Below are 22,774 nucleotides of genomic sequence, written 5' to 3'. Positions count from 1 at the left end.
CCCCGCCGATGGAGAGCCATGGCGGCGTCTCCGCCGCGCCAACGCCACAGAGAGAGAGAGAGAGATTCGGAGTTCCTTAGGAGGAGAAAAAGTCTTCCTGAGAGAGAGAGAGAGAGAGAGAGAGAGAGAGAGAGGGAGGGTACGAATCAGAACAGTTTTGTTATTTTCTTATTTCACGACATGAATGGCTAACGAATTAGCATAACTAAACTAATAATTAAAAATCAAATTACATTTTTAATTTTATAATTAAAATTTTTATTTTATACTTCTTAGTTGTTAGATTTTTTTTTTTTTAACATTTTAGAACTATAAATTCATATTCGTTGATCTACTTCGTTACAATTGTATTTGTCTGTCTTCTCGGTCCTGGAATATTTTGGTCCTCAATCGATTATAAATGATTGACAATTATAATTAGTATTGAAATCTCTAGAATTACATATACATTGCAGTTTGTTGATAATCTTTAGTATTCTACCGATCATTCTCTATAAAAAAAAATTAATTTATTTTATTCATACAAATTAATGTTCGATTAAATCCCTCTTAACCCTTTTTATGCCATTTCTAATCATACGTATAAAATTGACAAAAAATAATTTATTTTATTCATACAAATTAATGTTCAGACAAATTGCGTCACCAAGGAGACAAGAACAAAAGAATCCTTTTGCATCTAATGATGTGAAGAAACAAAACTGAAGTAAAGAGTACAAGAAAGAGACTACTCTTCTCTTGTTGCAGAGAACAGAACTTCTTCTAAGGCTATCAACAATCAGATTAGACTCTCTTTTTTTACTGTTCCAAATTCAATGAAAGCTCATAAGATCAGCCACAGAGACAAATAATTCACCTCAAATCCTTTCAGTAGATTATCCGCTGCTTGGGCGGAGGCGTAGATGATGAATCTGGTGCCGGGAAAATCGCAGTTCATACGCCGTACATGTTGGAAAGTCGTCTGGACCATGAGCTTTGATCTTCTGACCATAATACCTGTGACCCGAGGATTGCACACCATCTTAGGTTAAGAACCATTGCGGCAAGATGTTCCTCGGAGTTCTTGAACAACTGAACTATTTTTTCTTCGGCTTCAGGGTCTTCAGACAGGATGAAATCCTCCTCCAGTTCCGTTCTCTTATCTTCAAGGCTCTCGTTGTCTTCTTTGCTGAGCATTCTTAGGCTCATAATGTTCAGTGCTTCTAATGCTGTCATGTAAAACCCTCGTTTCACATAAGCAGTGAAGACGAATTGGCATGTCGTTGGATCTGGTTTGACTCTCTCTTGATGCATTCTCTCGACTACATACTCGATCACACCGATCATTCCCTTCAGATAAAAAAGACATAAGATCCATCAACAAAACTGTGATGGAAAGATTTCAGAACAAATGCCTACTCAAACAGGGCACCGGAAACGAACAGGGTCTATCCACTTGGATTGATCTCGGGACTCGGCGATCTTACCAACAATTATCACCAGGAGCCAAAATGCAAGGGATGTGTTACCTTCTCACATGCTTTCTGGAGAATGGTATTATATGTCAAGACATCAGTATTAATCCCTTCAGATGCTGCTTGGTCCAAAAGATTAAGCGCCTCCTCAAAATTCCCATCATCCAACAGTATCTACGAGAAGATAAACCACCTTTAATGAATAGATCAGGCTTCCGGATGGTATAAGTGACTTATATAATCTGGCAATAGCAGAAATGAAGAGCTAAAATGTAGCCAAACCATTAGCACTGGTAATTAGGAAGATGTAAGGGCTTGTTTTCGTGTTAACAACGAGTTCTTGGAGAAAGATAGTGCACAAAACTCTTTTGAGGTTAAAATCAGAGAATCCACTGGTACCTTCATGAGAGCAGTAAAAGTGACTGTCTCAGGGCTAAACCCGTCACGAATCATCATTGAAACCAGCCCACGAGCTGATCTATAAGAATGAATATAGCTGCAACAATCAATCATGATACAATACGTGACAGAATCGAGAGGGAATCCACGTGATTTCATGCTTTTGAATATTTCAATCGCCAAGTTACACTGCAGATCATGAAAAAAATGTGATCAACTACTAGGTCATGAGAACCAGTCAGAGAGAGTGTGAAAACCTACAACAGCAGATAGAACAATGAAGACTTACTTCCTGTGCCTCAACGAGTGAATGGAGCACTGTATTGTATATAGAGGTTCCTAGATACATATCCCTGTCACTAAAAAGGAACTCGGCCCTTTGCAAGTATAGGATCATTTCTCTCACCATCCCTTCAGCTCCGAATGCTTTCAACTGGAGAAAAAAGAAAGCACATTCACAAATCAAAACCCAAGAAATCAAAGATTGGTAGAATTCTACACTTAAGGGTAATCTCCCAACACTCAAAAGAGATGGAAAACTAGAAAAAAGGGGACTTCCAAAATAATCGAACCGTATAATCAATTTCAGATAGATAAGAAAGAGGATTGCACAGAAAACTTACCAAATTCCATATCGAGAAAAGACTGTGCTGAAAGCCGTTTCTTGCCATATCCATTTCAATAGCCCTTATCCTTTTAGCACATTCTGCTTGGGACAAAAGATTGCCTTTTTCATATGGTGCATTCACATTACCGAACAGTGAAAAGAGCAGTTCGTAGGTCCTGATATCTGGATGCACTTTTAACTGCTTCATTTTAGCCAAAACTCGAAGAGCGCGTTCTGGTTGATCCTACACAAATCACAATAAACACAAAACAGCTCACAAAACATGTATAGAATATTTACTTTATGCAACATGTAAGACCATGATCTAGATGCTGTTACAACATCTTGCAGTGAAGAACAATATGCAACCATGTTCAATGTTAACAGCACCAACATCAGTTGTCCCTGATGGTTAATATAATTAGAGTTGGACAATACTTTGAGCAACGACAAAACTAACTCATTATACCTAAGGCTTCAGAAAAAGAAAAAAAAACAGACGTGACAAAACAAATATAACACCAGAGGGAAAAAGATTGATGTAATATGGCTCTCAAATAAAAAAAAATATATATGATTAACTAACCAAGGTGTCACACGCAGCAAGAAGATTGTTAAAGGGGTATGCATAACATGGTTCAGAAACTTGATCCAGCAGAAATTCAGCCAAATCCACTCGTAAGGCTTTACTGCAATGAGCTGAAACGGTTGCAAGAGTTGAAACATATGGTTTCAGATTCTGCAGCTGCATTAGTTTCAACTGCAAAGACATAATGACATTAACCAAAACCATCCAGGAAAAAACTGAATAACTGGAAAACGAGCAGTCTAAACAAAAGGAAATAACGGACAGTGCGAGAATCCTACCTGAGCCATGCCTTTTCTATATCCTTCCTGAGACACAACTGCTCTAACAAAGCCATCATATGTGTAGCTTGATGGTTGCAAGCCGAGATTTTGCATCTGTTAGCACACAATAAGATGATAATAAGACATTAGAGTTTTCATCGAACATCATGAGGTAGGATTAAGAAAACCCACAGAAAGACGAGTGAAGGGCCAGTTATTACAATATAGTTCCATTGCATAACATGAACAATACGAAGTGGTGTTGGTGATCATGTGACATATTTTATTTCTTACAAATAAAGAATCCAAATTTAAGAGACGCTCCTATAGCGACAAGTTTCCCATCTTAAGTGGCGCTCCTATAACCCGGCCCTAAGCAAAGAACACTCATAAAGGTCTGATGACCAGAACGTGAATATAGCAACTAAAGAGGCTGCAGGAGTGGATGGAAGGGGGCCTAGTGGGAGATACCTGTAACATTAACTGCTCTGCAAGTTCAGAATTTTTAGCTTGTCCACATGCATGAATCACATCATTGAATGACCACAACAGGGTGCTTCTCAAAACTTTTTGCAAACCTACGCTAGAACACTCAACTTCTCTGCTGTGTCTATCAGGCAATTTGCACATCACTGCATCATTCCCATAAGCATCCACCATCGTGGCAACAGGATGTTCGTGAAAGCCAACTTCCTGTAGCCCTGTTTCACCACATAAAGGTATAGGAATATCCAGTCTTGAGGTACACAATCTCCCTTTAGTATTTGATTCAAGAGAATGCTTTCCCCTAATAGCTAGATCCACCATTTGTTGCAATGCTCCATATGCTGATTTCAAGTCCCCCAACCTTCTGAAGGACCATATGAACTTTCTGAGACAAAATATATTCAGACTATAGTGTTTAGTGTACTCTTTCCAGAACTCCTGAACAGCTGATAGATTTCGCTGTAGAACGGCAAGCTGAAAAGAACATTGATCAGATCACAACACAGTGAGCTCATGCAGAACACAAATGAAACCCCTAGGTCAAGCCGTTATTTTATAAAATAACGCAAAGTGACATCATGAGCAGGAAGGAGAGCAACATTGAAGTTTATCAGGAAAAGAATCGCCATATTCAACTTTCCTCCACTCCTTGTTCAAATTTGGTAAGAACTATTACCCATAACCGGCAAAGCCAATGGAGCAAAAGTAATTGACTCTCTAATGGTAGAGTTCCAAGAACCAAGGGTTCTTAATTCTATCTAGAGTCAAGACTTGACATCTTTGTGAGCCCAGAAATTTTACTAACCTATGCCATATTATTTGGCACATCCTATGATTTACACAATAATCTTGATTCCCGTTAATCAATGTCAAACTGAACCTACACCAACTTTGGCACAAGGGGAATAACATATGTTCTTCACTTACCTTGAGAAGCTCTGAGTATGTGGTTTCATTCCTCCCAACTCTCTGGCGATCCATCAAGTCCAAACATTTACTTGCATGCAATAGATTTTTGGTTTTTGCACAGGCTCGAAGAACATAGTTATATAAAGGCAGAACAGGAGACACACTACCACTTTCTCCAGCAAAGTTGATCAAATCTGAAGCCTGAACAGGTATAACACGGACACACGAGAAACAGAAACAGTCCATTATTATAACATTATATAACAAGTCAGAATGAAGACTGAGTTGGATACTTGATTGGAATTGAAGTACCTGATCAAAATATCCACCATTACAAAGGGCAATTACAATGAACAACAAAGATTTGGTGTCCATACTGATCTCTCTCTCACTCATGGCACTGTAAGTCTCCATGACAAACTGCAAGAAGATCAAATTACCACCTTCAGGTGAGAAATTACCAGTTTAGCATATAATGAGCCGAAAAAAAATCACTGCCTTTTAAGTCTACCACACTTAAGTAATAGTTTTCCCACTGGCTTTCTTGTGTGGCTTATCTAAAAGAGCGATTGCAAACGGAGTTTAAGTTCACTTAAACAACAACCAAAGCTAAATTTCATGTCTTTCAACTTACCACAGGATCTGGAGACCGTGCACAATACCTTAGAATATGCAAAAAGTCATTGGCTTCAAGCGGATAATTCTCGTTCATTAACTTTACAAGCAGACTTGAAGCTATGTGCCTTTCTCCCGAACAAAGAGCACCAACAATCTGCCTCTGCAAAATCATGGTACTCGACTCATCTCGATGCCCAACTAATTCATTACCTACATTGAGAACACTAAATCATCAAAAGGTTGCATCTTTGAACTCACAAAACCTTCTGTTTTATGATTCACAGGAAAAAGAGTAAGCCCACCTAATGAACATGGATTTCAAAATCAGTTCATCCGACGTACCCGTCAATGTGGTTACAGAACAAGAACATCCGACCCAGTTATCATAGTTGCTTGTTCTCGTTCCCTGCAATCAAATTCTCCATCATAACATCCACAAAGTTGTAAGAACCGAGAAACGAAGACAGGGATCACTGATCATCCACAATTCGACATACATTTTTGTTTGGAATTGATTTGGAGGGCGAGTCCACGAGAAATCGCAATGGAGAAAGCCTCCTGCAGACGCAAACGAGGGTAGAATCCAAAATGAAGTAATACGAACTAGAGATTCAAATCAACCAATCAATCAAATCACTTACAGAGCTCGGAACATGGCTCCGAGTTCGGAGAGCCGATTCTCGGTGATAAATACGGGAAATACCGAACCCCAGTAGTTCACCAAGGGATTGAGGAAAACATAACCAAAAACTGTAGAGAATCTTTAATTCCGGTGGTGCACAGAGAGAAACCCTAATCGGAAAACTCCGCCATTGCCATATCGTCTTCTTCAAAGAAGCTGAAGCAGGTTAGGAGAGCACATCTTGGCGTTCCCAAGGAGATGAATCGTCCCTTGTGTCGGACGGATGTGGGTCAAACGTCAGGGCGTGCAAAGATAGATGTCTGAAACGGTGTACAGTGTGAAAAGGAAATTACCTGTTTTTTTGTACGCTTTCTGGTACTGAACTTCCATTGGTCTCAATTTGAGAAGTCCATATCTCTACTTTAAGTTGGGCCTAATATAAATAGGCCCATTAAATCAATTTAATGGTCCATATAGAAGGCCCATTAAAGAGCTGTTAGGTCTAGGATACTTTATTTAAATTTTTAAAAATATTTTATTCCTACATCATTGCAATATATATTTTAAAAGTGACAAACGAAACTAAATTGTATAATACAATTATAACAGAATATCTTCAACCTATCTCCTAAATTTATTGCAACAGAATCTCAAAGTGCATTTCTATTTAAATAAAAAAAATTAATCTGAACATGATTTAACCCAAAAATTAATAAACAAAAAAGGTACATGGAAAAAAGTGGTTAGAAATAATTGTATAGTACAATTTGACATTCGTATTATGAATTAGAAACATTTAAAACCGATCGTGAGCAAAATTAATGTGTGCCAAAAAAAAGAAAAAAGAAAAGAGAAATAGATAATTTCAATTTAAAATTGTAAACACATATGATGTAGAAAATGAGACATATATATCTATAGTTAGAATTAATAGTACCAATAAATTATTGTATTTAATATATAAAATATAATAATGCATACTATTTCTATATGATCTCAAATACCTCAAAATTCTGAAAAAAAAATTAATATGGCATTGTAAATTAAGCCTTTTTTTTAATGAGTCTTGTATAAGATAGTAATAATCAAACAATAATAAAAAAAAAACGGAAAAGACCTAACCCCAAGAGTCTGAATGTACGGAAACCCTAAAAAAAAATCCTAAACCCAATAAGAAAAAAAAAACACATTGGGTTTTATTCATGGTTCCAGTGCTTAGTGATGGGTATAGTGATGTGGCGTCTCAATGTCCAAACCCTTCAGCTTCACCATCGACTCTATGTGCCCTTTCAGCGTGTGCAGCTCCTTCAGCCTGTGATCCATATATTCATATATATTATTCAGCATATATATATATATACACACTATATATATATATATGAATATGTGTATTATAGGGTATTGAATGTAAAGACCTTGCTATCTCAGCTCGTCTCTTAGCCTGCTCTGCAATCTCAGACAGCTCTACGTCAATGGTGGTTCTTGTGAATGTTGTCTGTTTAAGACAGAAATCTGTGCGTTAGTGTTCTTCATCATTCCCTGATTATAGTGGATTCGTAAATTTTAAAAAATGCGTGTTTCACCTCCTTCTCGAACACATTACGCCAAGCCTTTCCGCTGAGTATGTAACGTATGGCAAACTTCATCACGTCCAGCGGCGCGTAGAAGACGACGCTGTATAGCCATATGACCCCAGCCCAGCCCCACCCGATGCCCTCTATCCTCGCGAAACTCCATTTCCCGTACACTGCTATCAATGTCGCCGCCTGAAATAATGCCGAGGTTTTTTTTTATACTGTACAGTTACTTGAATGCCAAGAAACAAACCCTAGAGATTCAGATTCCGTCAGAGGGTTTACCAGTTGAGCAAGAACGAAGGCAGTGACCAGGAGCATTCCGGGGCGCTCCACGAAAGACCAGCTTCGAGACCTCGTGACAAAGATAAGAGCTTGGCTCACTATGCTCACTTGCAGGTAGAGCGCCGCCATCATCTCGTGTTCCCTGCCCCTCAAATCCCTCACGTTGAACGTTTTCTGTGCAATCATTCCATCATAAGATTCAGAGATTTTTTTTTATAAAAAAACGAGAGATTGGAATGGATATTTGTACCGGGAAGAAGTCGGTTTCGTAAGCAGCCCAGAAGAACAGGACCGTCATCAAGGCCAAGTAGCCTCCAAGAACGATGCCAGTGGTGAAAATCTCTTTCAGTTTCCAGCTATCTGGCGTGGGAGATGGCTTCACCCTGTCCTTTGAGATTGTCATGATGGTCCCTGCATCATCACAAATTCACAATTCTCTTTCTGTCAATTCTTTTTATATATACATATATATATATATATATGTATATCGTCGACGTGTAAGAGAAACCTCACCGTCGTTTAGAATGGCAATGATCAGAACCATGAACGGCGAAAAATCGAACTTCCATATCAGAGCTATGAGCATGAAGCCAAACTGCAGAGAAAAAAAAATCAGCAAAGAACCGACCACGGTCCATCCTTTTGAAAACAATGTCGGAATTCAATCTGCTTTTGTTCTTACCACTATACGAATGGTGATAGAGACCGCGTAAATCTACAGAGACAGAAAATTTTTCAGGGGTTTTAATCTTCATGAACAAAGAAATCAGATGAAAGAGAGAAGAAAGGTGTATAAAAGAGACTTCACAGTGTAGTTCTTCATCCTCTGGAAAATGGCTCGGCTTGTAAGCACGGCGCTGATGATGACGCTGAGTCCCGGCTCGGTAAGAACGATATCAGAGGCGCTCCTCGCGGCGTCTGTGGCGTCAGCCACAGCAATTCCGATATCTGCCCTCTTCAGGGCCGGAGCATCGTTCACGCCATCTCCGGTCATACCGCAGATATGCTTCCTCTCTTGCAACTTTTTCACGATTTCGTATTTGTGCTCTGAGTACAAAAGAACGGTAGATTCGGATTACGAAAAAAAACGTGTTCTTGAATGTTTTCGAGTTGAATGAGAATGCAGACTGACCTGGGAATACGCCTGCAAACCCGTCTGCCTTTTCAATCAACTCGTCTACGGGAATGGATGCTCCATCTTGGCCGAGCAAAGAAGCAGAAGGATACATGTTTGTTCCCATCCCGAGCCTACGACCTGTCTCCTTGGCGATAGCGAGTTGATCACCTAAGCCATTGCACGAGAAACAGAGCGATGACGAGAGGAAAGTGTATAAGACAGCGTTTTATCGGATTTCAGAGGTTCCAAGCCAATGGTTACCGGTTATCATCTTTACGTTGACACCGAGATCTAGAGCTCGTTTGATGGTATCTGCGCTGTCATGCCTTGGAGGATCAAACAGAGGCAACAAGCCGACGAATTCCCATGGACTTCCAGGGCCTTCTCTCGTTTTCTCGGGCAAAACCTGAATGTAAAAAACGCAGTTGTCGGTAATCGTTTTCGGAAAAAGAAAAAGACGATCAAAATGTAAACAAACCTGTCTTGCAACAGCAAGAGATCTCAAGCCACGTTCGGCAAACCTATTGATCTTGGAATGGACTCTCCTCTTGAGACTTTCCCCAGCATTGCAGAGAGCGAGGATCTGAACGAAAACGAGCAGCTAATCAACGAATTCGGGCAAATATATAACGTCAGACCGACTAAACGAATCCGTGACATGAAAAATCACCTGCTCGGGAGCTCCTTTGCTCACTTGGTGCCATTCGCCATCCCTTTCGTCGATATATGTTAGAGCAGTCCTCTTGTCCACAGGATTAAACGGAAGGAAATGCACCTCTTTGATACCAGCTCTTGCCTGAAAACACAAGAGCGTAAAACGAATGACAAGAATCAAGAACAATGTAATCGTATATACATACATAAATATATATATATATATATATATGCATACCTCCTTGGGATCAGCAAGCATATCAACCATTGCTGCATCAATGGCGTCTTGATTCTCAGTTCTTGAAGCCCTAGCAGCCAACAAGATCACTTCCTCTTTATCAACCCCCTTTGCGAAAACCTCTACCGTGCTTCTGTCAACAGTAAGCTTGTTGAGAGTAAGCGTTCCGGTTTTGTCGCTGCAGAGAACATCCATGCCAGCCATCTCTTCGATGGCGGTCATACGCTTAGTTATAGCACCTTGTTGAGACAACCTATGAGAACCAATGGCCATTGTCACAGACAGGACAGTAGGCATTGCAATGGGGATCCCTCCGATCAAGAGGACGAGAAGATTATCGATCCCGTCTCGATATCTCCTGTGCTGAATCGCGTACATAACCACGATCTCGACGAGCATTCCGAGGGCAATGGAGCATATGCAGAAGTTTCCAATGGCGGTCAAAACCTTCTGGAAGTGACCAACCTGGTTTGTACTGTCCACAAGATGAGCAGCCTTCCCAAAGAAAGTGTGAACTCCCGTCGCGATAACGATAGCCTCGATCTCGCCTTGCTTGCAAGTCGAGCCCGAGAAAATCTCTTCGCCCGGTGATTTCGTCACGGGGAGGGATTCACCGGTCAAGGCAGATTGGTCGATCTTTAAAGGATCGCCCTCGAGGAGACGAGCATCTGCAGGGATGATATCTCCGAGCTTGACGCTTATGATATCTCCGGGAACAAGAATGGCCGCTTCTTCTTCACTCCACTTGCCATCCCTCAGAACCTGCAATGGAAAGCAACGTATCTTTGTTGGTAGAATTTGACAACAAAACGTTTCCAAAACATAGAGAGAGAAAAAACCCTAAAGAGGGTAAAGCTCATAAATATATATATATATATATATATATATATTCTATAAATAAAAAACCCAGAAAAAAAACAAGTCAATCGAAACATAAAGTTACAATTTTTCCTGTTAATATTCAACGTAGATGTATGCGTATATTTCACGTACCTTAGCCTTGGGAGCAAGACCGGCCATGAGAGCAGCGGCGGCATTGCCGGCGTTGTTCTCTTCAATGAAAGAGATGGTAGAATTGATGAACAGCAAACAGATTATGCCGACGAAATCCTGCCAGTCAGCATCTCTCCCTCCACCGTGAGCCAACGCTATCGCCATTATGGCCGCTGCTTCCATCACCCACGACAATGGATTCCACATAAACCCTAGAAACTTCAATATCTTGCTCTCCTGTCCAGTAACATATACATGTCCGTGTTATATATATATATACACATATATAAATATATATGTTATTTTAGTGCTTCAATAATATATAATTATTAACCTTCTTCTCTTCCAATTTGTTGGGACCAAAGATCTGGAGCCTGTTGTCTGCTTCTTCTTTGGTTAACCCCTCACTGCTGCATTTTAAATGCTGGAAAACTTCCTCCATAGGGATTTTCTCCTGCAATCACAGTTCACAACACTTTATACACACTACAAACGTGTATATATATATATGTATGTATGTATGTATGTATGTATGTATGTATGTATGTATATATATATGTATAAATTATCTTCAACATAACGTTTTTTAAAGATTTAAAGTAAAACTATACCAGATCGACATTCTCGTTGTTCTTGATACTTTCAATCCCCGTTGCCATTGTTGTTGCCATTGTTGTGCAAAAGAAAAGAAAAGAAAAGAACAGAGACTGAAAGAAACAAGAGAACAATTGAAATAGGGTTTTGGGATGAAGATTAATTTATAAATTTATTTTTGATAGATTTATCTTCGTTTAGGATATACATCAATTATATCACTGATTAATCTTTTACAGATTTATCTTCATCTATTAATTCTATTATTGTGCGTTTATTTTTTTATTTAATATTATATATATATATATATTAAAAATATCTTACAAATAAAATATGTATTAATAATTTTTTGCATTAGCAAAAATAAATAATCTCATTAATCCAATCAAATCATATCTAATCCCAACTACTTTGATTTTATATTTATCCAGTCAAATGAAATTCTAAAATTAAAAAAGATCGAATTGGTTGATCATATATATTTAGATAAAAATAAATATTAAAATTGTATAAAAAAATCCATTAAAATTGTGAAACAATCATGAAACCAAAATTGAAAATAATCATATGGATTTTTTTAATCGGATAAAAAACAAGAATTATACAAGTTTAGTGTTTATATATATTCGATACAATACGTCATGCTATATCAATGACTAGTTCTTTTAATTTATATTTCTTTTTTAATTTAATAATTATTCTATTTGTATTAAAAAAAATTATATTAGCAAGATCGTACCATAAAAATATGTATTAATCAGATTTTACAATACGAAAAGATTTTCTACTGATTCAAAACTTAAATCTATCCATCTATTAATTATCTATAATAATACAATTTATATGATTTAATTGGGCTAATGAGATTTTCCTTTGATCTCCTCGATTGTTTATACTAACAAATAGATGTTTCAGAATTTATTTTGATTATTTTCAAATTAAAATTAGAAAGCTTGTTTTTTTATTCTTAATCACTTGCCTCAGATCACATAAAATTATAATTTTCTGTACCATTTTATTTATAAATATTTTAATCAATAATGCATATTAGTTACAAGTCAAGATTTTAATCAATCATTGACTTTTTCCACCGGACGAAATGCAAAAAATAAATAAATCAAACTCCAAATAACTGAAATAAAATCCAAAATATCCATAAACTAATATTTTCAACTTGAAAAATCTAATCAAGGAATGAATGGATATAAACAAACTTTTAGTGAATATTATGTACAAATCTTGTATTCTTATACCAAATTTGAATAATTTAATCGGTGAAATAAGAAAACAAGTGAAATTGCCCTTTTCGGAATATGTCATACTCATCTACTTTATATAATAATATTATAATAATATATTACCAAAATATGATTTTTTTTGCTTTAAAAATTAATGTTTACATGACATCCAATTCGCATTCAGCGAATCCTCGTCGTCCAAATCCAATCTATGACTACATAAAAAACCCACAAACAATGAAAAAATACCATATAAAATTTAACCCAAAATAAATAAATTCAACAAATTTTATAATGTTGGCGGATACTTTTTCTTTCCTCCCTCTAATGAGACGAAACCTTCTGGACCTACCAGAGGCTCTATCTGTCTTGCAAACTCATTCATCGTTTCTGGTCACATTCCTCGGCGACTTGGACGCTGCACTTCGAGAGCCTGAAGCTTCGCTCTGAGCGGCTAAGTACTCGAGAGCCACCAATATGTCTCCGATGAACGGTCGGTAATGCGCTTCTTCGTTCAGACACATCGCTGTTATCGCTAACGCGTAGTTCAGACACCTCCTCGGATATCTCCCCCGAAGCGAAGGATCCACAAGCTGTCCGAACTTCTTCTGGTCCTTGAGCAACGGGCGTGCCTGCAGTCAGAATAAGCCCACCGAAAACCCGAAAATGTGATTGATCAGAGATTCTTGAAACTTGAAAAACGACGTAGCAGCTTGCCAGAACCGTGAAAAAAGGTTTAACAAGGAAAATGTGACTGCCAAAACCGAAAATTTGATTGATCATATTCATAGGTGCTTGCAACTGAAAAAAGGAGCGGCTTGAAGATTCTTTAACTGGGTTTAGATGCAAACTCATATAGAGACATGGGTTTATAAGAAAACCGTGAAAAAGGCTTAACAAGGAACCTGCTTTACTTACCCAAGCGACGAGGTTCTGTTCACCCTGCTGTCTTGTCACATCAATGGCCTTCCTGCCAGTGATCAGTTCGAGTAACACGACACCGAAGCTATAGATGTCTGATTTAACCGTTAACTTTCCGCTCATCGCATATTCGGGAGCACAGTATCCGTAGGTCCCCATGACACGGGTTGAGACATGTGTTCGGTCGCCGACAGGACCTAGTTTGGCCAGTCCAAAGTCGGAGAGTTTCGGGTTGAAGTCCTCATCTAGTAATATGTTTGCAGATTTCAGATCACGGTAAATCACGGGCGGGTTTGCTTTGCAGTGAAGGTACTCTAGACCACGAGCTGCACCCACCGCGATTTTCATCCGGGTGATCCAGTTCAGAGGCTCCTGATCAGGTTCGAGATCTGGAAAACGAGAAAGAACAAAAAAGAGATATAAACAGAGGATAGACGGAAAAGCTCGTCAACTCGGACTGATAAGGAATGTGTATCCCACAGAATTAGCATTTAGATTGAGATGGAAATATATCCTAAACTTCAAACAACCAACCGCCAAAACTAACATAGATCATAGCTTGAATCTAAATGCAGTATGCAGTCACGTAATTTACGTATTATACACGGTTTGTGGAGCGTGTACATGAAGACTTAGTAGATACGGGTTCAATCATCAACGAAAAACAACAGGTAATACTTTCCCGCGCAATTCCAACAGTTTGAATATCATACGTGGAATAGCTTATCGAGGCCTAGTTTACTCGGTCTACCCTAATCGAGCTCCGTTAACATCTTATCTCATTCCATAACAAGTAAAGATCCAAAGAAATACATGTTAAGTAGATTCCGTGCCTCTTACGCAAATTTGCGCGGGAGCGGAAACGAGTCCGTGCCATTCAAATTTCAAAGGTATACAAATGCAACTAAAAGCAAGGGATTGCTATGAAAACTTGAGTCATCCCTTTAATAAACACTATTCATAGATGCTAATAACTCGATGTATGCCAAAGAAACACGAAAAATCTCGAGATATTTGAGTGAAAACTCACCGAAAAGATGGTCTTCCAGGCTTCCCATGGACATGTACTCATAGACAAGAAGCCTCTGATCACCGGAAACACAGTAACCGATCAAAGTTACGAGATTCTGATGATGTAAGAGGCTAAGCATGAGAACCTCCACTATGAACTCCTGATTACCCTGATGGCCATCTGGGTTCAGTTGCTTGATCGCCACTACCTGTCAGAAGGAAGAACAGATCACATTTTCCAGATCTTGAAACAGTTCATCGAGATTCTTGTCAAGACAACAACAACATCGTTCAGCGAGAAATTTACTTGTCCTGAATCCAAACGGCCCTTGAAAACCCTCCCAAAACCTCCTTCACCGATCAAATTCACTTCCCTGAAATTCCTTGTCGCTTCCGCCAGCTCCTTGAACGTGAAGCTTCGGGCTCCGCCGCCGGGTTTAGGGCTATTCACCTTCCCATCAACTGATCAAACACCCAACAAGAAGACATCAACCAATGTTCGAAACTTCTTTCAAATGTCTGGGGAAAAAAACCCTTAAATCCTCACCTAAAACACCCGAATTCGACTCTGTTCTTCCACCGTTATCACTGATAACGTTAACTGAAAACAGACAGGAGGGTCACCGGAAAACACGTCAAAGGACGAAACTTTCATGAAAAGCCAACGAATTTCGATGTGATGAATGGAATATAAAGAGATTAGAGACCTGAGGAGTCATTTGGGTGGCGAGAGCTGCATCGGGAGGTATCGATGTCGACCCTTATGTCCTTCGTTCGAGGATTGAAACAAGAGAAGCAGCCCATTTCCTTTCAGATTCTCCAGGACGACAACAAAACTTTATTCAAGAAAGAACACGCCCAGAACAGAGAGCTTGAGGATGACGGCAGCAATGGCGAAGGGATTCAGACAAGGAGCTGGTATGAGATCATGTCTCTAACATTATCAGCAAGCCCAGCTCCAGAAACCCACCCGGAAAAGACCCGTCTGAGAAATGCGAGAGAGAAACCAAACCAAACAAAAAAAAAAGCCGCAAAATACCTAGGATTTGTCTCAGGAACTACAATGGGGAAGAGAGAGAATCAAGAATCAATATTTCTTCTCTCTCTTTTGTTCTATAATTCCAGAGAACAAATGAATCGAGGGTATAAGCTGATTGAATTACTATTCCCTAGGAAGATCCGAATCGGCCAAAAACTTAATTTAAAAAATATATAAAAAAAAGAGAGAAAATTCGAGATTTGCTAAAATTATACCAATGAGACAAATGGCTTCTTTATATATGAAAGAAGAAGAACAGATTTTGCAACAGAATGGATCAAAAGGAAGAATCTTTGCAAAAGAAACAGGAGAGAATTTCACGGAGCCGACGAGGCTAACTTTAGAACCGCGTGTCTTTCTTCCCTTTTTTTCCAAATCCTGCTATTAATTTTCTTCTTTTGCTTATTTTCCATGAATAAAAAATTATTAAATTGTATTTTTTTCAGTTTCAGCTAAATTCAAGCAGCAGAAGACGACGACTTACGTTTGGTGCCTTTCGATGTGGGGCCCTATTTTCCTTTAAAATTATTATTTTTTATCTTCGTTTTTGTCCTTTTGCGTGTTTGCCTTTAGTCATCTCTATCCAATTTCTGAGAATAAAATAATTCCTTCCATTTATTATTATTATTATTAATTATATAATTGAAAAGGAAATAATAGAACCAGCAAAAACTCGCCTATTCATTCTTCACGCCCCCTCTCTCTCCTCGCTCGCATTTAAAGGCTCCGGTCCCCTGGTGCACGGAATTACCGTATTGCCCCTCTCGATTCCGCGCTTGGGAAAGCGAAATTCCGTCTATGCCCCTCTTCGACGAGTAGCTCTGTTCCATGAATGAATAGTGTGACTGAAAGTCCTCCATGAGGCCGACAGCTGTTGGTCTCGCCGAACTGAAACGCGGTTGAGATTTTGACACGTGGACGGCTGTGATTACTTGGCGTGTGGGCTCGATTGAGCTTACGTGGCTTCCCGCGTGGCGGCAGTGCGAATAAGTTGTAAAACGGCAGCACTGTTCCCACTTTAATTTACCGTTTTGGAAAATTGTTTCCACTATTGTTAATAATTTATTATATATTTAGTAGTTTTTTCAATCTTATCTTTCATTTATTTTTTTGGTAGAAAAATTCCTTTTTCCAAATTTATAAAACGAATGATTTAGATTAAAAAAAATAGTTTTTTTTTTTGGGGAAATTTTTTTTGCAGTAGGCTTACATATATACACAAAAAAAGTACTTGTTGATAATGAAATTGTCCTCAAACTTATTAATATATTGGAACACATGATGAGATATTGATGGACATTCTTAATTAAAAATTTCCCAAAATATCCATTTAGTTGTGTATATTAACTATATATGCCACGCTAACAATATAAAGTAATTAATTACATAATTATGGGCAAGTATCCAGCGCCCATCAATATTTAATTATTTGTAATATCAGGTGAGTCTAAGTTATTATGTATATAATAATCTCTCTGGATATCTATCTAGAAGGCAATGCATAGCATGCACTGACGAATTTCTTATGATGAATTATTTTATTAGTTTAATTCATGGAATAGACTTTAACGGTATTTTATTGGATGGTGCAACAATAAAATATTGCAAATGAGTGTATTAGATCTACTCTAGATTCGGTCTAATAATTAACCAAATCTTCCTAACAAAATAAATAAATGATATTTAGTTTTTATATATATTTTTAACCTTCAGAAAGACAGCTTTTTCTCGCAACAACCTTAAAAGTCTGTCTTATTTGCTTGGCTTCAAGCAACAATGGTTCTATGCTCGTATAAGATTTTTATGTTTGCCAGATTTATTAATTCTAATGAACACCCAATTTGGATAGTTCAACCATAAAATAGACACGTAAAGCGTTTGTCTCGTCTTGAATTCGAACTTGAAATTTGGGAGGAGAATATAATTTCAATCACTTGATTTGTTATGACTTCCGAGATTAGTCTGGACATCGATTCAGAAATATTTTTTTTTAATGAAGTTCATTTCGTCCGCATCAAAAGTTTGTCTTTGATGATGCCCTGTATAACAATATTATGACAATTGTAGAGGATTTACCTCCGAAAACCTCATCGATCTCTCCGAATCTCTCGTGTGAGCAAGAAACGAAAAGAACACAGAGTTTACGAGTTCAGTACCGAGCTCTAACACTCGGTACCTACGTCTCGGAAAGAGGAACAACGTTTGCTAGGGTTACACAAAGAGAAAGCCGCCGGAGAACTGCCGGAAAGCGGTGCCGACTCACGGAGAACGAAAGTGTCTCCGCCGAAAGAGAGACAATCGGAAAAACGCAGAAAACAACCTTGCGAGTTACAAAATCAGAAAACCCTAATCTCATAATCTTCAATGTTAGCATTTTACCAAAATGCCCCTCCGCGTTTTGGAACCCTCTGACCGAAATCGAAACTTCGAAACCTTCTTCTTCGCTCAGAGACTTTGCTGAAGACTCAACAATATTAAATTTTAAAACTTTTGGAATGCAATTCTCTGCTAATGCGGAGAATGTAATGTTCAATTATGAAAAATGTGAATTTAGCTTGTATATATAATTGTTAATCTAGTTTTGTAATTGAAATTAGCTTTTCTTGTGTTTTTTTAGTTTAACCCGTAAACTTTATAAATACAAAAAAATAAACAATTTACATCGAAGAAAAAGTGTTTAGAAATTCATCTATTCACATGTTGATATTATTATTATTGGTAATTACTAAATAATCATTAGTTGCCCTGTAAATTTTAAAAATGAAAAATCTTATAATAGTACAATAATGTAACTAACATAAAGGATGAGTTTGACGGAAAGAAACCAAACACAAGAAAGAATTTTCACACGAACATCTTGTGAGCCAACGGAACATCTCGTGAACAACACGCAATGCAGTTGAAATTTTCAATTATAATTATTATTTTTATAATATAGAAATTTAATTAAATCAATTAAATTTATTATTAATTTGAACGAACGAATGAGAGCTGCCCCATTGGATCCGTCATCCGTGCAAAAGGCAAAACCATACTCCCTCTACTTTTACTTTCTTCTTTGGAACATTATATTTCCAAATTCTTTTATCTCATTTTTGTATATTTAAAATTTTCGTACTGATACAATCAATGGATCCATTTCAATTATTTTTAGATTTTATATTCAAATTTAACTCGAATAATCTATTTTAAAATATATATCCAATGTTCTACATCAAATCCTGTCATATATTATCCCTTCAATTCAAAATTAATATCTCCACGGTCACTGCGCAATACGAATCCTTAAAGATTAAAACAGAGGGCATTTCAGAAATAATGACATGGTCGATTTCACATGTAACACAAATCTAACGCATTGTTTCCTCATTCATTCTGCTATTTTGTTACACATTCAAAATGCTAACAAAAATAAATACAAAATCATATACTCTAATCTACGGAATTCTGGGGGGGGGGTGGTTTCATCTTCTTTTTGGGTTCTTACCCAAAAAATAAAATCTGGAATCCAGATTCCGGACGCTCCAACAATCTGTACATAAAAGCCTCCCCCATATTTTTATCCTACACAAATAAAGCTAACTTTCCACACGAGTTCATCTCATGATACCCAGAGACCATGATTTGGCTGAGACAGCTACAAAGAAAGATGTGTAAACATCTATATATGTATGTTACCGATCCATCTTTAGAGCTGTAATGCTAAATCCGGGTTCTGTGATGAACCCGTCTGGCCCGTCGGTGAGCTCGGGGAGACGAGCCTAGCGTTTAGGTCGGGTGGAAACTGATGGAATTCTTGCTTGTTGAACGGCAATGAACCTTGTCGAGACAATGCAGTTCCCAACATCTGGTTCCGATTGTGGTTTAAGCCACTGAAACCACGGATTAAGCCATTGCCCTCGGAGTCGATCATTTGCCTCGATTGCTGAATCTGCGGGGACGAGGAAGATGAAGACGGGGTCATGTGGTTCATGCTATTGCCTGCAGAAAACTTGGTTTCGGGATTCAGCATTCGAGCAGGTAGACTTTCTTCACCTTCTTGCAAAGAATGCCTGTTTCCTATGAAGGCATGCGAGACAGAAGAGGGAGTTGGAGAAAGGATTCTGCTTACATGATCATCAGACACCATGTCGTTTGAGCATCTCGGGTTTCCTGACATTATTATCTGCTCTTGAGGATCCTCGGGAGCCGGGTTCTCTCCGATCCACCCGGGACCAAATCCGATGCCAGGAGGCAAAACGGTTTTTACTCTCCTCAAAGCGATTTTCCAGGCAACCGGGCCTAGATTTGCAGCATACCGTGCCAGGCTCCGAGCATACCCATATTCAGTGTTCAATCCGACCTGAAATTTAGCGGTCAGAGGAAACAAACGATCATATAACGAACTTGAAATCCTTAAATCACTTAGTCCATGTATGATTTACCCCTTTTTTCCAAGTTTAAGAAAACAAGAAAATGTTATAATCTACCCCGAGTTTTCGCATCGCAACATACTGGAATTAATTGTTTCGATTCGTCTTCAATTGTTGTTAAGACGGAAGGCTCCTGCATGGAGGCCGAGAGCTGGTTATACGTATCACGTCTGTTCTCATCGACATGTTTCATCCCGTACTTGTTGACAGCCTTCACAACCGAAGCTACAGGTAATGAAGAGAACAATATAAGAACTCATGATTTTTATCAGCAAAAAAGAATGGACGAAAGTAAAGCAAAGCTGGAATTCTTACACGGAAACTCGTTCTCCCAATCAATCGACCAGCCACTCTGAGTCTCGCCACTATGATGACCCAATCTAATGGATGTTTCTGCAGGACGAAACCTATGCGAATTAGGTGCTTTTCTTAGATTGTAAGCACCAGATAGCTTAGAGCTATCTCCCATGGCAGTGATCAAAGCTTCAGCTGAAATTTCAGATGTAGTGGGATCAATGGAAGATGGTTCAGGCTGTTTCTTCAGGCTCTTGCCCGGAGGACGGCCTCTTTTAGCCACTTTATGCTGTGGCTGCGGTTCTTCATCATCACTATCTCGTCTCAAATTCTCAAAATCCTTCTTCGCGATCTCATGCATAGCTCGGGCCTATCCAAAGACACACTCTCAGAAACATAGAAAAATAGCAGGAGGAGAAAAAGTAGCAAGTTCTGATGAAGAACAAACCTGTCGAAAGTATATGGTGTCTGGTGAATTGTATTCCATCGCATTTGTACATATTAAAAACACGTCTCTCTGCCAAAAATAGAAATCGAACAGTCTTTCAGAAGATTGAGTTATTTCCCATTTCCGTATCCTAACTAACAGAAAATTTCGGATGCCAAACTCAGCAAACTTAAAGTTCAACGCTGATGTGTTAACATTTCAGTCTAGTTAAAGCTAAATCCCTGTAAATATAAGAATCTTCGATAACATTTCGCATACAGCAGATAGGGCCACAATCTTTTCACGGGTTAGCAAAACAAAGTTTGCCTTCAAACTCATAAGATTATTCCTACAAATAGAAAGAGAGAGAACGGGAAACCAACAAAGATTTGATGGTTTTCTCCATAAACCCTAAAAAACTTAAAAGAAACTCCGAGTAGCAGATGGCAAGGCAACTAGACTATCTGCAGCTACCTTACAAACTATGGCACTAACACTTTGAGCCTTCCACTTTGACATATACCACCGATGGAAAAGAAACATCAAGAAGCGAAATAGATTCAACAGCAGGAAGTACCTCAAATTGCTCTAAGTTAGCATATGCTAAAGAATCTAACTTCTTCCGAACTGTGCTGAAATCCATTGGATTTGCTATAATCTCATGATAATCAGGAAGCTGAAAAAAACAACCACCACAGGACATATAAGATATAATGAATCTACTAATCAGTGTAAGATTAACAACTCTAATATCCTCAGAAGATGGTCACCTCCTTCGGATCAACTGGATCTGAGAACACCCCATAAGTGTCCTTCCTTCAAGTCATTGCAAACGAACAAACTATCAAAACCCAGTTCAAAAACTTCATCCAAAACACAAAGAAGATGAACATTGAGAAGAAACTATAACAGAGCCAAAACAAAATTTACATACTTTTGAAGTCTATCGAGGATGAACACCAACAACTTTTTGTCTGGCAAAGGAGTAGTGGGTTCAGACTCCATGGGTGAATCTGTCCACAAATAAATGGAACAAATTTAATTTAATCAGTAGAAAAAAACTCAGTTTTTATTCTCGTACGAACTCAAGATTACGCCTTCCCATGAAATTCAAAAGGGGACAAAATAGAGAGAGAGATGCCTTGAGGAATGCCTGTCGCTATCGAACCCTTTTCTCCCTGCAGGAACACCAATGGATAGTCATCAATCCAATCCATAAAAAGGGGGAGTTTTGAAAAACAAGAAATGAAACAATGTATACAGGTAAGATACCCATGTTCATGGAAGTCTCACTTATGGAGGGCACAGTAAAAGGCCATGAAGTACCAAAAATAAAACTAAGAAGAAAAGACAAATTGGATCTTTTCTCAGACATGATGGTCTCAGTGCAGAGTCTTTAATTGAGGTAACTACGATTTAATACAAGAATCAAAGAATAAAATATAATATTTAAGTGAAAAAACATAAATACTGCATATAAAAGCAAGAAGAAAAAAAAAACTGGAACCCGCCAACGCCAAGATTTTCTCGGCCAAATACAAAAAGGGAAAAAAATACAGAAAAGCTGAATTATGAATTCTCCCACCAATAAAAATAGGAGGAAAAAAAACCCGACCCGGTCAAACTCATCCACTTCTGCATCCATATTCAAGCAAAACCCCCCACAAAATAACGCGCGAAATCCACAAAGAAATTCAAACCTAATTACTCAAATAAACCGAAATCTGTCCAAATTGAATAATCCCCAATTCGATTTTGGAAACATTTTCGATTTACAGGGAATTCGATTGCTACCGTATCATCAGATCCGTGAAAGCCGCCGCCGATCTTCCGCCGCTTGACGGACGCCTCGGGATTCTCGCTGGGATCGTCGTGGTTCAGATCGGAACCGGCTGACTGGGAATTAGGAGAATGCCTATGAACATGGGAGTTCAAGCCGTGCAAGAGCATGTGCTTTTTCTCCCTACGCTCGTCGTCTTCGACGTCCACTTTGTCGTCACCGTCATCGATCCATGCTGAACCGGGGGTTACGC

The 22,774-nt window shown here is 38.5% G+C and overlaps 5 protein-coding genes across 9 annotated transcripts in view; all 5 read right to left on the bottom strand.

Moving 5' to 3' along the window:
• LOC104813756 (uncharacterized protein At1g04910-like) overlaps nt 1-105 on the bottom strand; it is a 4,305-nt gene extending 4,200 nt beyond the window's left edge. The window contains exon 1 of the mRNA XM_010541499.2: nt 23-105. The gene's annotated coding sequence lies outside the window, so the exon portion shown is untranslated. The remainder of the gene's footprint in view (nt 1-22) is intronic.
• Nucleotides 106-652: 547 nt separating this feature from the next.
• Nucleotides 653-6,229, bottom strand: LOC104813754 (pentatricopeptide repeat-containing protein At1g76280). Of its 5 annotated transcripts, none has more exons than XM_010541491.2 (14): nt 5,964-6,229; nt 5,820-5,880; nt 5,625-5,728; nt 5,339-5,546; nt 5,017-5,124; nt 4,723-4,905; nt 3,781-4,269; nt 3,328-3,423; nt 3,047-3,220; nt 2,477-2,704; nt 2,143-2,286; nt 1,854-2,042; nt 1,509-1,628; nt 653-1,329 (listed from the first exon to the last, which is right to left on the bottom strand). In XM_010541491.2, the coding sequence occupies exons 1-14, from the start codon at nt 5,975-5,977 to the stop codon at nt 934-936; spliced, it is 2,514 nt and encodes an 837-aa protein (XP_010539793.1). In that variant the 5' UTR covers nt 5,978-6,229; the 3' UTR covers nt 653-933. The 5 variants fall into 5 exon arrangements, with proteins under 5 accessions (XP_010539793.1, XP_010539794.1, XP_010539796.1 ...); XM_010541492.2 differs by having other exon boundaries at nt 5,339-5,532; nt 5,665-5,728; XM_010541494.1 differs by lacking the exons at nt 5,820-5,880; nt 5,964-6,229 and having other exon boundaries at nt 5,339-5,482; nt 5,665-5,728.
• An 841-nt stretch (nt 6,230-7,070) lies between these two features.
• LOC104813753 (ATPase 3, plasma membrane-type-like) lies at nt 7,071-11,485 on the bottom strand. The gene is made up of 16 exons (XM_010541490.1): nt 11,417-11,485; nt 11,140-11,259; nt 10,806-11,042; nt 9,813-10,574; nt 9,591-9,716; nt 9,399-9,503; nt 9,182-9,326; nt 8,936-9,088; nt 8,612-8,850; nt 8,486-8,518; nt 8,317-8,398; nt 8,054-8,214; nt 7,804-7,977; nt 7,528-7,710; nt 7,360-7,439; nt 7,071-7,256 (listed from the first exon to the last, which is right to left on the bottom strand). The coding sequence occupies exons 1-16, from the start codon at nt 11,474-11,476 to the stop codon at nt 7,160-7,162; spliced, it is 2,757 nt and encodes a 918-aa protein (XP_010539792.1). The 5' UTR covers nt 11,477-11,485; the 3' UTR covers nt 7,071-7,159.
• Nucleotides 11,486-12,756: 1,271 nt separating this feature from the next.
• On the bottom strand, nt 12,757-15,983 carry LOC104813752 (serine/threonine-protein kinase PBS1-like). The gene is made up of 6 exons (XM_010541489.1): nt 15,277-15,983; nt 15,117-15,170; nt 14,877-15,031; nt 14,589-14,778; nt 13,556-13,947; nt 12,757-13,269 (listed from the first exon to the last, which is right to left on the bottom strand). Exons 1-6 carry the CDS (start codon nt 15,371-15,373, stop codon nt 13,015-13,017), a joined length of 1,143 nt encoding a protein of 380 aa, XP_010539791.1. The 5' UTR covers nt 15,374-15,983; the 3' UTR covers nt 12,757-13,014.
• A 2,965-nt stretch (nt 15,984-18,948) lies between these two features.
• Nucleotides 18,949-22,774, bottom strand: part of LOC104813751 (bromodomain-containing protein 9) — a 4,555-nt gene continuing 729 nt past the window's right edge. Inside the window, exons 2-10 of the mRNA XM_010541488.2 lie at nt 22,536-22,767; nt 21,883-21,919; nt 21,676-21,754; nt 21,512-21,557; nt 21,319-21,417; nt 20,763-20,831; nt 20,336-20,684; nt 20,103-20,245; nt 18,949-19,950 (exon numbers count right to left, since the gene is read on the bottom strand). Coding sequence (XP_010539790.1) covers nt 19,297-19,950; nt 20,103-20,245; nt 20,336-20,684; nt 20,763-20,831; nt 21,319-21,417; nt 21,512-21,557; nt 21,676-21,754; nt 21,883-21,919; nt 22,536-22,767 — 1,708 coding nt within the window. The 3' untranslated portion in view covers nt 18,949-19,296. The remainder of the gene's footprint in view (nt 19,951-20,102; nt 20,246-20,335; nt 20,685-20,762; nt 20,832-21,318; nt 21,418-21,511; nt 21,558-21,675; nt 21,755-21,882; nt 21,920-22,535; nt 22,768-22,774) is intronic.

Source organism: Tarenaya hassleriana, unplaced genomic scaffold (genome assembly GCF_000463585.1).
Source record: "Tarenaya hassleriana unplaced genomic scaffold, ASM46358v1 Cleome20, whole genome shotgun sequence".
NCBI lineage: Eukaryota > Viridiplantae > Streptophyta > Magnoliopsida > Brassicales > Cleomaceae > Tarenaya > Tarenaya hassleriana.
Note: the sequence above shows the minus strand (reverse complement) of the source record. Positions and strands in the feature narration are given on the sequence as shown.

Excerpts from the sequence above, each read along its gene's own strand:
- LOC104813754 (XM_010541491.2), bottom strand. Across the intron at positions 5,729-5,819 it reads AATCAATTCCAAACAAAAAT|GGAACGAGAACAAGCAACTA; the intron begins GTATGTCGAATT and ends ATTTGATTGCAG. Across the intron at positions 4,270-4,722 it reads CATACTCAGAGCTTCTCAAG|CTTGCCGTTCTACAGCGAAA; the intron begins GTAAGTGAAGAA and ends TGTTCTTTTCAG.
- LOC104813753 (XM_010541490.1), bottom strand. The coding sequence starts at position 11,476 with ATGGCAACAACAATGGCAACGGGGATTGAAAGTATCAAGAACAACGAG. Across the intron at positions 9,504-9,590 it reads GCAAAGGAGCTCCCGAGCAG|ATCCTCGCTCTCTGCAATGC; the intron begins GTGATTTTTCAT and ends GTTTTCGTTCAG. Across the intron at positions 9,327-9,398 it reads CTCTTGCTGTTGCAAGACAG|GTTTTGCCCGAGAAAACGAG; the intron begins GTTTGTTTACAT and ends TTTTACATTCAG.
- LOC104813752 (XM_010541489.1), bottom strand. The coding sequence starts at position 15,373 with ATGGGCTGCTTCTCTTGTTTCAATCCTCGAACGAAGGACATAAGGGTC. Across the intron at positions 13,948-14,588 it reads CCTGGAAGACCATCTTTTCG|ATCTCGAACCTGATCAGGAG; the intron begins GTGAGTTTTCAC and ends CTCGTTTTCCAG. Across the intron at positions 13,270-13,555 it reads AACAGAACCTCGTCGCTTGG|GCACGCCCGTTGCTCAAGGA; the intron begins GTAAGTAAAGCA and ends TTCTGACTGCAG.